Below are 15262 nucleotides of genomic sequence, written 5' to 3'. Positions count from 1 at the left end.
AGCTGTCGGCGCTGCTGGTGGGAAGTGTCGTACCACAGTGATCTGGCTCCTTCCTCTTCTCCCTTAGTTCAGGGCTTCTCAGTCCTCAGCCCATGGTCTAGCTGCCTCCAGTGAACACACCTTCCCACCCAATTTTCTTGCTTGATTGCCCATGTTCTAGGCTGCTAAGGTACATGCAAAAACCACAGCCCCACTCCAACTGCTCTCATCAAATGCAACTGGATTCAGAGCCTGCCTTTGCCACAGACTCCCCATCTGGCCTTGGGTGAGTCACTTAGGCTCAGAGCCTCAAAGGAGTTTCCCACTCCAACTCCCATGGCACTGGGAGTTAGATGCCTCACTCCCTTTGTGGATCTGGGCCTTACTCTCTTTGTGCCTCTGTTCCCCATCTGTCAGAGGAGATATCACCACTGCCTGAGCTCCCAGGCTGTGGGAGGAAAAAGGCTTGAAAGGCCAGGAGATGCACAGATGCTGCAGCTCTAGACAGGCAGATAGCAAAGGGCAGGTGTAACCAAGACTCCGGGAGCAGGGCAGCTCTGATGGCCGTGTTGAATGCAAAGGAAGCACTTTGTGTCCTGTCATTCAGCAGGGTAATTGCCATCTCCCGCAAATGTCCTCAGGAGATCGTCCAGAGAACTAAAGATTAAGAGGGGGATGGATGGCTGGAAATGAGGAGGAGGCTGAGCAGAGGCCTAGGGTTAATCGCTGGCATGGCTCTGCCCAGAAGAGGGGGAGGTTCTGAGGCCCTGGCAGGTCATGTTGGAGGAAGTGAATTCATAGGGGGCAGATGAAGAGGGAGTGACTGCAGATGGACAGGACTGGGACTGAATGCCTCTTCCCCAGGCTAGAATCACTCCAGACACCAGCTCTCCTCCCAGTAGCCATGGGGCCTCCATTCCCCTGGCCCACAAGGCCCCCTCTCATGCCTGTGGGGTTGGGCTGAGGGCAGAGAATGGGGCAGGCAGATCAGCTCCTCTGTCCAGCAGGGCCAGTGGATGAGGCCAGCCCTTCCCAGGCCAATGTTGCAGCCCTTTAAATGTGTATTTGGCCAAATCATGCAAGCCCAGGTCCTCAAAGCCTCGGAGGTGCCTAACGCCCATTGTTTGCTAATGGGAGTTAGGAGTGTCACTAGCTGGGAAAGGCAGGGCCTGTTTCTCTCACTAGTGCCAGTTCAGGGCAGAGTACAACAGGGCCCCCCGTACCAGCCGGGGCTCTGTGATAATATCAATAACTAGGAGAATGCCTTTGAGCTCCCCAAACTCTCCAATGGCTGTAGTCAGAGGGTTCCCTCCAAGGCAGGTGGGTGCCAGCTCTGGGGGGCCGGAACACAGCAGTCCTGCAGCACCGCGCACCAGCAGCCACACTTAACACCTGCTGCTCCCCTCCCCCGGAGGAGGGGGGGAGTAAGGGTGGTGCTCTCAGGCAGCATCTAACAACAGGGCCTGCCAAGTAATGGGAGGTGGACCCCGCAGCTGGGGCAACAGGTTGGGGATGTCAGAATTGGGAGGGGAGTAGGTCACAGCAGCAGGAGAGTGTGGGCCGCTGCGGGGGGCTGGCAGTGAGGCTATTGGGGAGAGGTAGGCAGCCGCAAAGTAGATGAAGAGACCCTTCTGGAGTAGCCAGCTATGGGCTGGCAAGTGGGACAGAAGCCCTGCCAGACTGGATCAGTGCAGGGATCAGGGCCCTTTCTCTGGCAGCACCCAGACGGAGGTGCGAGAAACTGCAGCAGAGTGTTACGGGATAACCTGCCCCTTACAGCCCCCACGCCCATACCCACCACCACGTCCTTTCTCTACATGACCCCCACAGAGGCTTCACTGACAGTGTCTGCAGCAAAGTACTCTCCCCCGTTAGCAAAGCATGCTAATTACACGGCAGGTAGGCCAGAAATTAGCCCGTGACTAACTGTTCGGAGGTCTCCCAACCAGTGTGCCTTCAAATCTCTTCCATCCACGTGCAGAAGAATTTTAAGTGTGCCGAGGCATGTCCAAATGTGCACCACCAGCAGAAACAAAACCCAGCTCTGGGTGTTCTGCTCACCAGGAACACTGCCCCCAGCACGGCTGGAATTCAGAAGGCCTCCCTGAGCAGAGAGCTCCCACTGCAGCCTGACGCTGCCGTGATTACAGCATGAGCGGCATCTTCCAGCGCCCGGCTGGTAGGCTGAAGGGAGTGTGGGTAGGGTTAGGTTCCCGTAGCGAGTGCCTTTCTGCTCCTGAGCTGCCCCTTTCGTAGCAGGCTGGGTGGGCTAAGGGTTTGCTGTCAGAACCCTGAGACTCCCTCGTTAGGGTGCTACCTCAAAGCCAGCCAGGGGGAATAGAACAGGAAATGAGTCACTGGTCTTGGTCGGGTGCCCGCTGGATGAGGAGCTCTGTCATCTGTAGCACTGGCGAGCAGGCTGCGGACTGGTTGGACCATGGAGGCTTAGGAGCCTCAGTTTCTTTGAGGAGCTGGGCCTGAGTTCGGGGGAGAGGCGTGCCGGCGGGGCAATGCAGGGCCATGACCGGGGAGAGAGGATGTGGGTCTCCCACTCTGTCAATCTGGCACCTTCCACCAGCAGCAAACACGCTTCCTCCTAATAAACCCTTAATTTCCTGGGATTTTAACAAGCTCGTGCTGCAGCTGCAGAGGACTCTTGAGGCGCCTCTTGTTCTAGTTGAGTCCCAGCCACATACTGCTGAAACAGTTGCCAGAGTGAGAACCCAGCACAGCCCTGACTGTTTGTCCTGCCACAGCCTCTGCCTGCAGCTGGTTCGCATTGCCACCCTCAGCTCCATTTGGAGGGGGACTCGATATGTCCACGGGGCTGTAGGAGCAGCGGTGTTGTCCAGCAAACCTGCCGGGGAGCACCGCTGTGACAGGCACTAGCTTGGCCATCTCCAGGGAGAGGGAACCGGGAGCTGAAAGCCTGAGCTGCTGCAGCTCGAGTTCAGCCAAGCGGAGGGGCAGCCGCGTTAGTCTGTAGCTTCCCCAGTAATAACTCACAGGGCTGCCTGGCTGGGGTTGCTCGCTCACCAGGGGCTACCCACACGCTGATCTCTCGCTCGCTCTCTGCTCCATCGCAGGCGTGACCTACTCGGACACGACCAGTGCCACGGAGGCGTGCAAGCCATGCACGGAGTGCGCGGGCCTGCAGAGAATGTCAGCTCCCTGCGTGGAGTCAGACGACGCCGTCTGCAAATGCGCCTACGGCTACTACCAGGACGAGGGGAGTGGCCAGTGCAAGGCGTGTGAGATCTGCGAGGCGGGCTACGGCTTGGTCTTCCCATGCGGGGACACTCAGAACACAGTGTGCGAGGTGTGCCCCGAAGGGACCTACTCAGATAAAGCCAGCTACATGGACCCCTGCCTGCCCTGCACCATCTGCGAGGAGAACGAGGTCCTGATCCAGGACTGCACCCCCATATCTGATGCCGAGTGCAGAGGTAACGGGCCCTGGGGGACCTGGGCTGTGGATCATGGGAGTTCAAATGAACACATTAGGGCCACATTCAGTCCCATTAGAGTCCATGGTAGTTTGGCCCTTAACTTCCTGGGCACCAGGATTTGTCCCTGAGCGAATTAAGCTGAAGGAGTAAATCACCCAGCACTCCTTCCATTCCTACCTCTCCAGGCATTTTACCCATGGCAGGTCAGGAGCATTAGCCTCCGCTTACCTAAGTGGAAACTGAGGCACAAGGTGAGTGAAGTGACATGATTGTCCTGCAATGAGCTAGTGTCCCAGTCAGAAAGAGGGTCCCAGAGTCCTGGCTCCCAGTGCCCTGCTTTGATTACGGTCCTGCTCAAACTGCTTAGCACAGAAACCAGGAACCCCGTGTTCGGTCCCCAGCTTCAGCCTCCCAGCAACCTGGGAACCCCCTCTCCCTGCCTCTGCACCTCACCTCGCCAGGATGCGATGGGAAAGCAGGAGGTGCAGGGACTGATTGGAGCTGCAAGTAGAACTGTATGGAACAGACAGGTCTGGCTTCCCCAGCAATGTCCCCGGACAGACGTAGAAACGGGCCCCAGATGTGTGCTGGCACCTTCTCTCTGAACCTGCGCCCCACTGCACAGCCTGGGGAGCTGCTGTCAGAGAGGTACCGCCCTGCTGGTCCCTGGCATGCTCCAGCGCTGAGCCCACTCCATCTCAGACACAGGGGGGTGGGGTGTACTGACACTTTTTCCATCAGGAAATTCTTTGGCTGCCAATCTTTGTTCACGTGGGAGGTCCTAGGCCCAGTGATTAGCTCAGGGGAGCGTGGGTTGTGTGAACTTCGCCCATTCGCTTGGGAACTTTGTGCCTCAGTTTCCCCTTGTGTATAAAGTGGATAATGGTGGGGCACCCCTCTTGTTCCAGTGCTTGGGTGTGCCCCAGGGAAGGGGACTATAAATGCAAAGCACCGTCTCTGTCACCAGGGCTGAAACTGGTCGTCCATCCGTGTAATTTGATCCTGACCATTACGGTTAAAGATGCGACACGGAGCAGACAAAAGATGGTGGATTATAGGCCACAGCCACTGGAACCCCTGGGGTCAGAGTGTGGGTTCTAGGCAGCAGCTTCACACGCATCAGGGTCATAAAGTAGCAGAGCCAAGGCTAGCAGGGAAATAGAGGGTGTGAAGGACGCAGCCCTTGGCATTTCAGGGTGTAACGCTCAGTGCACCAGGTCCAGAAAAGCCAGCACACGTTTTGACCACATGGCTTTGGGTCTCCCACGCGGCTTGCAAAAACCTGCCCTGCACCGGGGGATGCTCTGGTGAGGCTCCAAGGGGAAGCCTGGCTGATCAGCGAGTGGCGTGGGTGGGGCAGAACCTGGGGGGGAAGGTCTCTGCTGCAGCATTTAAAAATAATATTCCTGGCAGTGACAGGAACCTGGAGCCTGGGAGACGTTTAATAGTCTCAGCTGCACTTGGAGCCTGGCAGTCGTGGCCTTCTGCAAAATGAGATTTGCCCACCAGCAGGCCTCTAATGGGAATTAGGTTGTGCTGCCTTTGAAATAAGCAGATGAGGGCTTGGCTGAGGCATTTGGTCACTGCCAGGCTCAGAGCGTGGGTGTGGAGCTGGGCTGCCCCAGGAGGAGCTATTGTGCCTCATTTCGGGGTGCGGAGGGAAGCAGACACGGCACCTCTCTGTGTTCCCTGGGGCAGAGAGGAGCTGGGGAGTGGGCCTGGTGTGCAGCCGTGCCTGGTTTCGGGGCAGTATGTGCCCTGTGGGCTGCACAGAGACGGAAATTCTCCTGTGCAGGGTCCTGGGGCAGACCTAGTACCAACAGAACCAGTGTGGCCTCAGCCCCAGGCAGAGGGCGTGGAATCACAGTGCCGGGCCTGTGATTGCTCCTTGCCCATACATGGGTCGAGGGGAGGGAGTGCCCTGAACTGGCCGTCCCGTCTCCCCAGCTTGCACAAGGCCCAGGAACAACCTCTCCCTAAGATGCTACAGTGCCCCCATCTAGCTCAGGGCCCGCCGGCTACAGTGAGGCTCTGGCAGGGTCGGGCCTGCTGGCACGCTGGAGGGGTGACTGAGTTTCACGAGGGCGCTCCGCTTCCTGGGGCCGTCTCACGGGAGGGGTGCAGGGCCAGCCTGCATCTTGTGGGCCACTGTGCTAAGAAGAGGGGGTGACGGAAGTCAGGAGGGCGCGACAGTGGTTCTGTTCTCCCCGGGGCTATCAGGGAATGAGGCAGGTGAAGAATGTGGCCATAAAATCAAACCTGCGGGCGGCACGCAGGCCCGGGTGGGCGAGAGGGAAGAAGTTCACACACCCCTGCAGGGAACAGCACGCGCGGGTCTGTTGGCTCCGGTCCCCAGCTCCTCCTTCTGTGGCTTACAAGGCCTATGGTGTGTCCAGGCCCTGGCTCTTCATGTCCGAGTGGGACCTTCAACGGGGCTGGAGGTGAGCCCTGGGGTGAGGAACGAGCGCTCTGGGCCAGCTGCAGGGGCTCAGCTGTAATATCAGCCTGGGACTTTGCCACAGTCTCCGAGGTATGTGAGCGCCTCACTTCCCTTGAGTTCAGTGGGAGTTAGGAGCCTAATTCACTGCGGCTTTGGGCCTAGCACTCTGGGCAGAGAAGCGTTGGCTTGGGCATGGGAAGATTTTGGTGTAAGTAACCCACGGGTGCGTGTGAGTTGCTGGTCCCAGGCCCCAGCGAAGGTAGGGCTGTTACAGATCTGGATACAGCCCTTGACTTTGTGCTAGGGCAGCTAGTTTGTTCGTTTTTAGCTGTGGTGGTTCCCAGTTCAGTCCCCAGGGTGCCAGCCAACCCAAACCGCAGGCAGGTTAGCACTTTCATCGCTCACACACCGGTGTAAGGTAGGGACGCAGACTCCTAAGGGAATGACAGTGCCTGAGATCTGATTCCCTGGCTCAGAGCATCAGGCTGGCAGTAACCCCCTAGCCCACAAAATCGAGTCCGCAGCAGCCACGCTGACAATGCTTCGTGGACAGGCCCAGGCCCCGAGGGGATTTTCCAAAAGGGGGCAGCCCTGGATTTGGAAAGCTCGTTAGCAGCATGAATGGGTAGTGGCAGGGGTGGGGGAGGGCGCCAGTTTCCTCCTTGGTCGGAGCTGGAGTTACGCTCCCTGCCCCGAGCACAGAAGCTGAGAAGAGGCCATTGTGCCGTGGGCTTCTGTGATTCACCGCTGCGAGGCAGGGGAGGTCTGGCCAGCCCTTTCTGGCTGATCCCCCTACAGGGTTGAATAAATGGAGCCAGAAGTCAAGGCACAAAGGGTGGGCTTTGTTAGCAGGGTCTTTATGCTCTGCGGCTTGCGGGGCGAGAGCGGAGCCTAGCAGGAAATAGCTCTGAAGGCCTTCCAAAGTCTTGCTCTGAAAAGGCGGCATGGGAGGCAACAGGAGGATTCTGTCCCAGCCCAGCGGAGGGAGGTGTGCCAAGCGGAGGGGGCTGCCACTTGCTGCAAGTAGTTCTGAGCCAAGAGCGATTGGTTGTGTATAACGGCCAGGCCGAGAAACCACTTCGGGATCTGGATTTGCCTCCTTGCTCTGGTGCCAGGCCCCCAGTGGCGCTCTGGTTAGACTGTTGAACCTAGAGTCCGCAGCCTGCAGCATGGAACATTCCAACTGCTGGCGCTAGAACCCAAAGCTACAGTGGAACATTCCAACTGCTGGTGCTAGAACCCATGGCTACAGTGGAACATTCCAACTGCTGGCGCTAGAACCCACGGCTACAATGGGACATTCCGACTGCTGGCGCTAGAACCCACAGCTACAGTGGGACATTCCGACTGCTGGCGCTAGAACCCAAAGCTACAGTGGGACATTCCAACTGCTGGCGCTAAAACCCAAAGCTACAGTGGGACATTCCAACTGTTGGCGCTAAAACCCAAAGCTACAGTGGGACATTCCAACTGCTGGCGCTAAAACCCACGGCTACAGTGGGACATTCCGACTGCTGGCGCTAGAACCCATGGCTACAATGGGACATTCCAACTGTCTGCCCCAGTGCCCCCAGCCTGCAGTGCAGAAGAATCCATTTGTTGGCCCTGGAAGGAACTCCCAGCCTGCAGCGTGGACCATTCCCAATGTGGGTGCCAGGTTAGAAGGTAGAGCAACCCTTGCTCTCACAGCCCCCAGCCCAGGCAAAAGGAAAATCCTCGGGCACTGAGCAATGAAAAATGTGGCAATCTGGTGCCAAGGAGCATTAGAACAGGAGCCACACGTCAGCTCAGCTCTCGCGCTGTCCTGGCAATGGGACATGGTAAGCGTAAGCCTGCTTCTTGCAAGAGCCCATCAAACCACAGGCCTGCAGGCCTTGCCTTTGCTCTCCGTGCTGTGTTCTCCTGCCACCTTTCATAGCGTCCCCAGCGCTCGTTTCTGCCTTTTCCCCAGAGCAAAGGGTTTGCACCACCCTGATTCTCAGGTACAAGATGAGACACATTTCCTTCACCAGGCATGCCTCCGTGCCGTTCTTGGCTCTGCACGGGCACCCAACCAATAGGAAAATGTTTTTCTCCTCTCCAGAGCTGGGAGGAAAGGGTGTGTCCCCGCAGGCTGACAGTGCAACAGGGCGTGCCTGGAAAGTAGGAGAATCTGGGCACAGATGGGAAGGGAACAAATTGGAAATGTGGCTGAACCGGATGAAGCAGGGACACCTTGATGAGCCCACCTCCGTTCCTGATTCCTGGCCTGTTACTGAGAGGCTCCTGGTAGAGGTGTGTTTGCTGGGAGACAGCAGCACCTGGCGTAATGGTTACACGTCAATGCCCAGATACAACAAACCAGTCACTGGAAGTTTTATAAACACCTCAATCTGCAGATGTGTGTCTGCTGGCTGGGTAGCCCAATATCCCCGTGTATTAAAATCAGTGCGACAGTGAGCTCTAACTGAGGTTGGGGCCCCGTTGTGCCAGGCCCTGTACAGAGAGACAGGCAGTGAAGAGTCTGGTCCTCGACGGTGTTTAAGCACATAACTCCCATGGATTTCAGTGAGATGTAAGCACATAACAACTTTGAGGACCTCTAGCTTAAACAGACAAGGAAGGCGGGTGGTGTGGAAGAAATGGTGGTATTCCCATTATACAGGTTGGGAACTGAGGCTCAAAGAGAGGCGGAGATGGGGTGGAAACTGCACTCCTCTCCTGAGTTGTAGACCACAGCCTGCAGGCCCATCCTTCCTATGCAGAATAAAGAGATGTGTATGCACAGGGCAGAGCCTTCCATTGCCTGGGTGGAGATGATTCAGCAAAGAGCCCCTGGAGGTGAGTGACTGAGCCTGCAATGCAGTAGGACTCCAGGTGGAAAGTAGGGATGAGAGGAGGAACAGCACAAAGAACATCTCTCCCCTCAGGCACTGAGCTAGTCAGATTTCATCAGAAAAGTGGGGGAAGGCCAGGCCAGCACTACAATGGGAGATCTCACAGGGAAAAACCTGCCTGTTCGTGCTATGCAGATTTTTTCTCACCCATGTGTGGAACGAATTTTGTTGTGTGCATCGAGGCACCTGTGAACGTGCACCACCAGGAAAAACACAAACCTAGCCACGGGCCTTCTGCTACTCAGCTGGGCAGCACTGGAATCTCTCCTGAGCCCTTGCACAAGCACACCATTTACAGGGAACACTGGTGCTGTGCCACATCTCACAGAAGTAAGAGCTGGAATATTAATCAGCATTCCAGCCAAACTCCAGCAGCACAGCTAGCTGCCATATTAGGCCCATTAATTTAATCTCCTGCTGTTGCAGGATTGCTCCCGACAGCGTCTTCTAGTGCATCATCCTGCCTAGCTGTCAATGTCTCCAGAGGTGGAGCCTCCATTCACAGAGGTTGTTTTTTCTTGATATTTATCCTGCATGGTATTACTTTTTTTTAACTATCCTATTATTTCTAGTTGCAACTTCTTGGACCATTCTCCTTGGTATTGAAATAGTTGTGGTGGCCTGTCCAGCCTTGGGTAGTACTTAGTCAGGAGAACCGTGTTTGGATGCTTATAATCTGAATATTTTTTCTGCGTGCTCTATTGGCAATGGGTGTTCTTGGTTTCTCTCGCCCACAAATTGCAGGCCAGGGCTGCCCAGTTCCTGCAAGTAGGAAGGAATTGAAGGGCAGGAACAAAACCCATTTGAGCCATAACTGAAAGGTAAAGTGAGGGAAAATTAGAAGACCAGATTTCTGTTCCCAGGTCTGCCACTTGTCTGCATGGTGACCTCAAACAAGCCACTTTCTCTTTTTCCCCCGTGGCATCTCTCTAGATTGTAAGGCCTGTTGGGCAGGGACTGTCTTTTATTAAGTGTCTGGGCCGTGCTCTGCAATGGTGGGCTCTCATCTTGGTGAAACTGAAATACAAATGATAATAACGTAATAACAGACACACTGGGTCAGACCAAAGGTCCATCTAGCCCAGTGTCCTGTCTTCCAACATGCAGTAGAGGAATGAACAGAAAAAGTAACCATTAGGTGATCCCTCCCTGTTGCCTATTCCCAGATTCTGGCAAACAGAGGCTACAGACACCCTCCCTGCTAATAGCCATTGATGGAGCTAACCTTCATGAATTGATCCAGTTCTCTTTGAACACTTTTATAGCTGTGGCCTTCGCAACATCCTTTGGCAAAGAGTTCCACAAGCTGTCTGTGTATTATGTGCAGAAATACTTCCTCTTGTTTGTTTCAAACCTGCTGCCTATTATTTGCATTGGGTGACCCCTAGTTGTAAGTCTGAACCAAGGTTAATTTCAGATGTGTTTGAGGTTAGAGATGAACACTTCTCAGACTATTAAAAAGCTGGCCTTAGCTCCACCCCAGAGGTGGCTGCATTTCAGCGATGGGTGAGCAAGTACCTGAGTACATGGTATACTGCCGTGGGACCAGTGAGACCTTCCGGGATGAAGAGTGTGCTGTGTAGACTGTTCCACATTCTTGCGAAGAATCTACAGTGCTTTGTGTGCTGGAAGCTGGCTTCTTCATTGCATTTAGCCTTCCTCAGTAATGACAACTCCCCTGGGAGGGCAGCTATCAGGTTCCTCCAAACCATGCTCAAACGAGTGCCTACCATTCTTTTGATCTCTTACCTGATGTGCTTCCCCCTTTTCCATAGCCTCGTGTGCGCTTTCCCAACAGCTCAGATTGTTGCTCTTTGTTTCTAGTACATACAAAAGAGATGCATCGGCTTTGCTGCTGGGTATACCAGGCACAGCACAACTTAATAGCTATGCTGTTGATTTCCATGGGCTGCTCCTGGATGGCAGTGCTACAGGGAGTGTATTGCTTATTGGTCTTCCCTGTCCAGAATCCCTCCCTGCAATGCAGGCTGGCTGTCCGCTGTCAGCCATTCCGTTTCAGCGCCACCCTTGGCATTTGGCTATAATGCTGCGATTCAAAAACCCTTTGCCCTTTTCGATTTGGTTGGCATGTCTCTGACGCTCCAGATGTCACGTGTTTTAGAGAGAGAGATGTCAAACTCCCACGGCCCTGGACCATCCAAAATATAAAATAATGTAATATAATATAATATAGTTAACAAAAGCCTTGTATAAGCGAAAGTGAGAAAAGAGCTCATCTCAAAGATAGCTCTGTGCTGGCCCCAGGCATGGTCAGCATTGCCAGGGATGGGGAATTTCATGCCCACATTCAAAGGCTGCCATCTGCAGCGGTCTGTGCCTCTGACCTGCTGGAACTAATGAGCAGGTCAGAGGAAAAGGATCGGGAACTAATGAGCAGGGCTATTGAGGAAAAGGATCGGGAACTAATGAGCAGGTCAGAGGAAAAGGATCGGGAACTAATGAGCAGGGCTATTGAGGAAAAGGATCGGGACGCTTTGCAGAGCAGTTGCACAATACACAACACATGATGACCCCAACACACCACCAAGGGTGGCTGACGATGATTAGAGATGGGCTCCAGCTGCAGCATTCAGGGGTGTTAGGCTGTGGACTTCCCAGGTGACCCCACTCCACCCCCTGCCAGGAAGTCCCCACAGGCTTTTGGCGGGTTTAGTTACTTGAGGTAAGTCTCATCCCAGCTGGAGCCCTGCCAGAGAGTCATGGGCAGGGACTGTGCAGCTTGCTGTCACAGCTCACCCCTTGGTGTGGACAGGGTGGGGTGAGATGGCTCATATGGTAATGGCTCATTGATGGGGGTGGTCTCTCTTGGCTCCTCCTGTGGTATAAAAGCAGAGCTTCCCAGGGAGAGTGGTGGCTGCATCTTCCCAAAGCGTCCCAGTCTTACTGCCTGGCCTCCCCTTCCCTGCTGCAGTGAGGCTGGTAGCAGCCGTTGCTGAGTGCGAGAGAGGAAACCGAGGTCGGGGAGGAGGGTATAGCTAACTCCATTTGCATTCCCCTTGGCAGACCTTCACCCACGCTGGACACCTGGGACCCCAACCCTGCTGGGGTCCGACAGCCCTGTGCCTTTCACCAGAGACCCATACGATAGCGAAAGCATCACAAGCACCCTGGCAGATACCTTCACCACCGTCCTGGGCAGCTCCCAGCCAGTCGTGAGCCACGGCACAGCCGAAAACCTCATCCCTGTCTACTGCTCGATCCTGGCCGCTGTGGTGGTGGGCCTGGTGGCCTACATTGTTTTCAAAAGGTAGGCAGGGCCCAAGGCCCGCAGGAGTAGGGGCGGGAGGAGCCGGAGGAGAGCCCCAGGAGTGGGGGCAGGAGGACGCTGTCATCTGCAGACAGAGCAGTAGAGAATGGGGCCCTGTGTGTTCTCTCTCACCTATCTTGCCTTTTCTTTGGCTCTCTCCTTTCATTCTGCAGAGCTGTCACTTTTGATTTCTTGTGCCCTCTCACCCCCTGTCTGCTGAGATTTGCACCTGGTGCCTGTGCAGGTTGCAGCTGGCTCTGTGTTGGCACAGAGGGCTGTGATTGGTCCACATGCCCACATGCTGTAAAGAGTCCCTAATCACTGCTCTCCCTCGGGAGGAGGTTAACTTCTCTGCTAAGGAAACACCCAGTGACTTCAGTGATACCAACAGAGGTGCATCTCTTATCTCCCCTCCCACCCCCCAGACATTCCTGTGTGCTCACGCACAAGCATGTTTGCACATGTGCACCACCTGAGTTCATAAGTGTACTTACTCACCCACCCACCTGTGTGCACCAAATCACCACATTCGCATTCAGCTGCATTTACACACACAGTCCGACATGCCTTGCAATGTCGCTCTGCACACCCATTCACCTGCACACCCCTCCAGTCTGTTTCACAGGCATTTCCATGTGCACATTAAGCACATAAACAGATGCCTTTACACATCTGCACGCACAGTTCAAGCATGCATTCACATGAGCACACAAAATCACACTTGTTACTACTATTACTATACTAGTAATAGACCTGTATTTTTGATCAAAAGGTAGCTGTTTGATTAGGCCATTGCTCATGGTTCACTATGAAAAACATTCAAGAGCCAAAATCATAGAATCGTTGGACTGGAAGGAACCTCAAGAGGTCTTCAAGTCCAGTCCTCTGTACTCAAGGCAGGACAATGTTTGCCCAACCTCAGCCAAGTTTATTGCGTAAGACAAAGTAGTACAATGTACCACTCCCTCTGGGAAATTGTTTCTTGCCTCACATGCACCTTCCACAGTAGGTTTGCCGCTAAGATTTACCTTCCAAAAGAGCTGGTTGTGTTGGAGACCCGTTTACAAAGTAGTGCTTTCAATGTGTCACTCAAGACTAAAATGCATCTTCTTACCGTTTTCTCTTGGTACCGTGGTGTGCCCTGTACAGGGCTGGCAACAGACTTTGTTCCTCTCTTGGCAATGTGTGCATGGGAGAGGTGCTTGGCTCCAGCCCCCTGAAAGGGGTGGAACAGAAGAAGAAGGGCTAGGCACTAGCCTCCCACTGCCAGCCCTCAGCACCACCAGATTGCACCATGTGGGGCTCCAGTGGCAATTTTAAAGGGTCTGAGCTCTGGCCACTGCTGCTGGTGCAGACTACCTGCGGTGGCAGCCCAAAGCCCCCACACAGTCTAAATCGCTGGGCCTTGGGGCAATTTTTTCCCTTTTGCCCCCACTCTGTTGGCAGCCTTTACCACCTAGCTCCTAGTTTTGAACAAAGCAATCCATTCCACGTCCCAAAGACACTAGCTGTCTGGTGCCACCAGAGCAGAACACTCCTGTGCCTTGACTTCAACAGAGTTTATATTGCTTGATGTTGCATGATGGGCCTACCTATGTGGGATGAATGTATCTTTTGATGTAAGTGGGCAAATGTCACCCTTACACAACTTAGCGCTCCCATTCATAGGTAACCTAAGGTACATAATGCGAGTATGATATGTAACCCATAGTAATAGGCTCACGCTACATACAGCCCATTGTCTGGCAGTGGGCACAGGCATTCCTGTGCACAGATCAATGCAGACAGACCAGTTTTCATACACATTTGCGTGTGTAAAGGCAAGTGTGGGTTTACAGGAAACTCAGGGCTCTCCTGGCGCATACTGGCACTGAGTTCAGTGGCGCTGTGCCAGCTTACACCATGGGAGAACTTGGCCCGTAGACAATAGGAGAAAAGTGTGAGTCTCCTGCGAAGGACTAATTCTGCCTTAAATCACTTTATTCCTCCTGCCTAAGCCTAGGAGTCCCCAGCAAGCCAAAACAATTTGGACCTGATCCCAGTGGCTTCACACAGCCTGCCACAGTGGCCACACACCTCTGGACCAGCGTTCCCAGTAAGCTGAGTGCTTGGGCTGCTGCCCAGGAGAAATTCGGGTGCTGCCCAGCTGGTCAGCGGAGCAACCACAGCAGCAGCCTGTGTTTCTGCTGGTGGTGCATATCGGCACATGCCTGGGTGCACATAACAAAACTTGTTCTGCCCATGGATGATAAAAAAATAGAAGGAGCCCTGCTCTGCACCACTACTGACTTTACTAGAAGAGTTAGGCCTGGTCTACACCAAAGCTTTTGGCCAGTCAAGCTACGTCCCTCAGCACCATGAAACATTTTGCACCCCATACAACCCAGTGCGGGAGACCTGACCCCCCACCACAGAGGTAGCTAGGCTGGAGGAAGAATTCTTCTACTGACCTAGGTACTGCCTCTCGGAGAGGCAGATCTGTCGATGGAAAAACTCTGCCTTCAGCTAGGGAGTGCCTGCGCCCTGGCACTGCAGTGACACTGCTGCAGCGAAGTAGTGTAGACACACCCTTGCCCGTTTTCCCTAGCCGAGACTGAGCAAGCAAGGGCAGTTCTGGGACTGTGCAGCTCCTAGCAACCTGAGGATCTTGGTCCATGATGAGGACTGTACATCACAGTAGTCAGAGTCAGGGTGCTGGTGCCTGGAGCGCTACGGACAGTGGGTCTGTCTCTGTGCTGCGCTGCTCTCACATCAGCATTTCTTCCAGCACTGTCAAGGCACACAGAGCACAATGGGGCAGGACAGGGCGGACGGGGTCCTGGGAGCCTGGCTGACTTACAGTAAGACCCAGGTTGCAGGCTGTTGGAGGGGGCTGTACCAGCTGCTTCACGTCCCTTTGCTGGTCCCTTCTGCAGGTGGAACAGCTGCAAAAAGAACAAACAGGGCGCCAACAACCGCCCTGCGAACCAGACCCCCTCTCCGGAGGGTGAGAAGCTTCACAGCGACAGTGGGATCTCCGTGGACAGCCAAAGCCTTCATGATCAACAGCCGCAGACGCAGCCCACCCAGGCGCAGGGTAAGGGTTACCCCCAAGCTGTGCTAGGGAGGGGCTGGCACTGGGAAACTGCGTCATTGATGAGGCAGGAATGGGGGGGCACCCACAGAGCTGTGGGTGGGGGATGCACAGGAGGGAAAAGCTGAGGGGTCTGCAGTCCTGGGCGAGGGAGGTCAGCCATGGTAGAGCTGTGGG

At 54.7% G+C, this 15262-nt stretch overlaps 1 protein-coding gene across 1 annotated transcript in view; it reads left to right on the top strand.

The window, feature by feature from the left end:
- The window catches only part of NGFR (nerve growth factor receptor), a 39362-nt gene that overhangs the window by 14735 nt on the left and 9365 nt on the right, over positions 1–15262 (top strand). The window contains exons 3-5 of the mRNA XM_074979217.1: positions 3066–3425; positions 11769–12012; positions 14928–15088. Coding sequence (XP_074835318.1) covers positions 3066–3425; positions 11769–12012; positions 14928–15088 — 765 coding nt within the window. The remainder of the gene's footprint in view (positions 1–3065; positions 3426–11768; positions 12013–14927; positions 15089–15262) is intronic.

Source organism: Carettochelys insculpta, chromosome 28 (assembly GCF_033958435.1).
Source record: "Carettochelys insculpta isolate YL-2023 chromosome 28, ASM3395843v1, whole genome shotgun sequence".
Lineage (NCBI taxonomy): Eukaryota > Metazoa > Chordata > Testudines > Carettochelyidae > Carettochelys > Carettochelys insculpta.
This window is presented reverse-complemented; position numbering and strand designations above follow the sequence as displayed.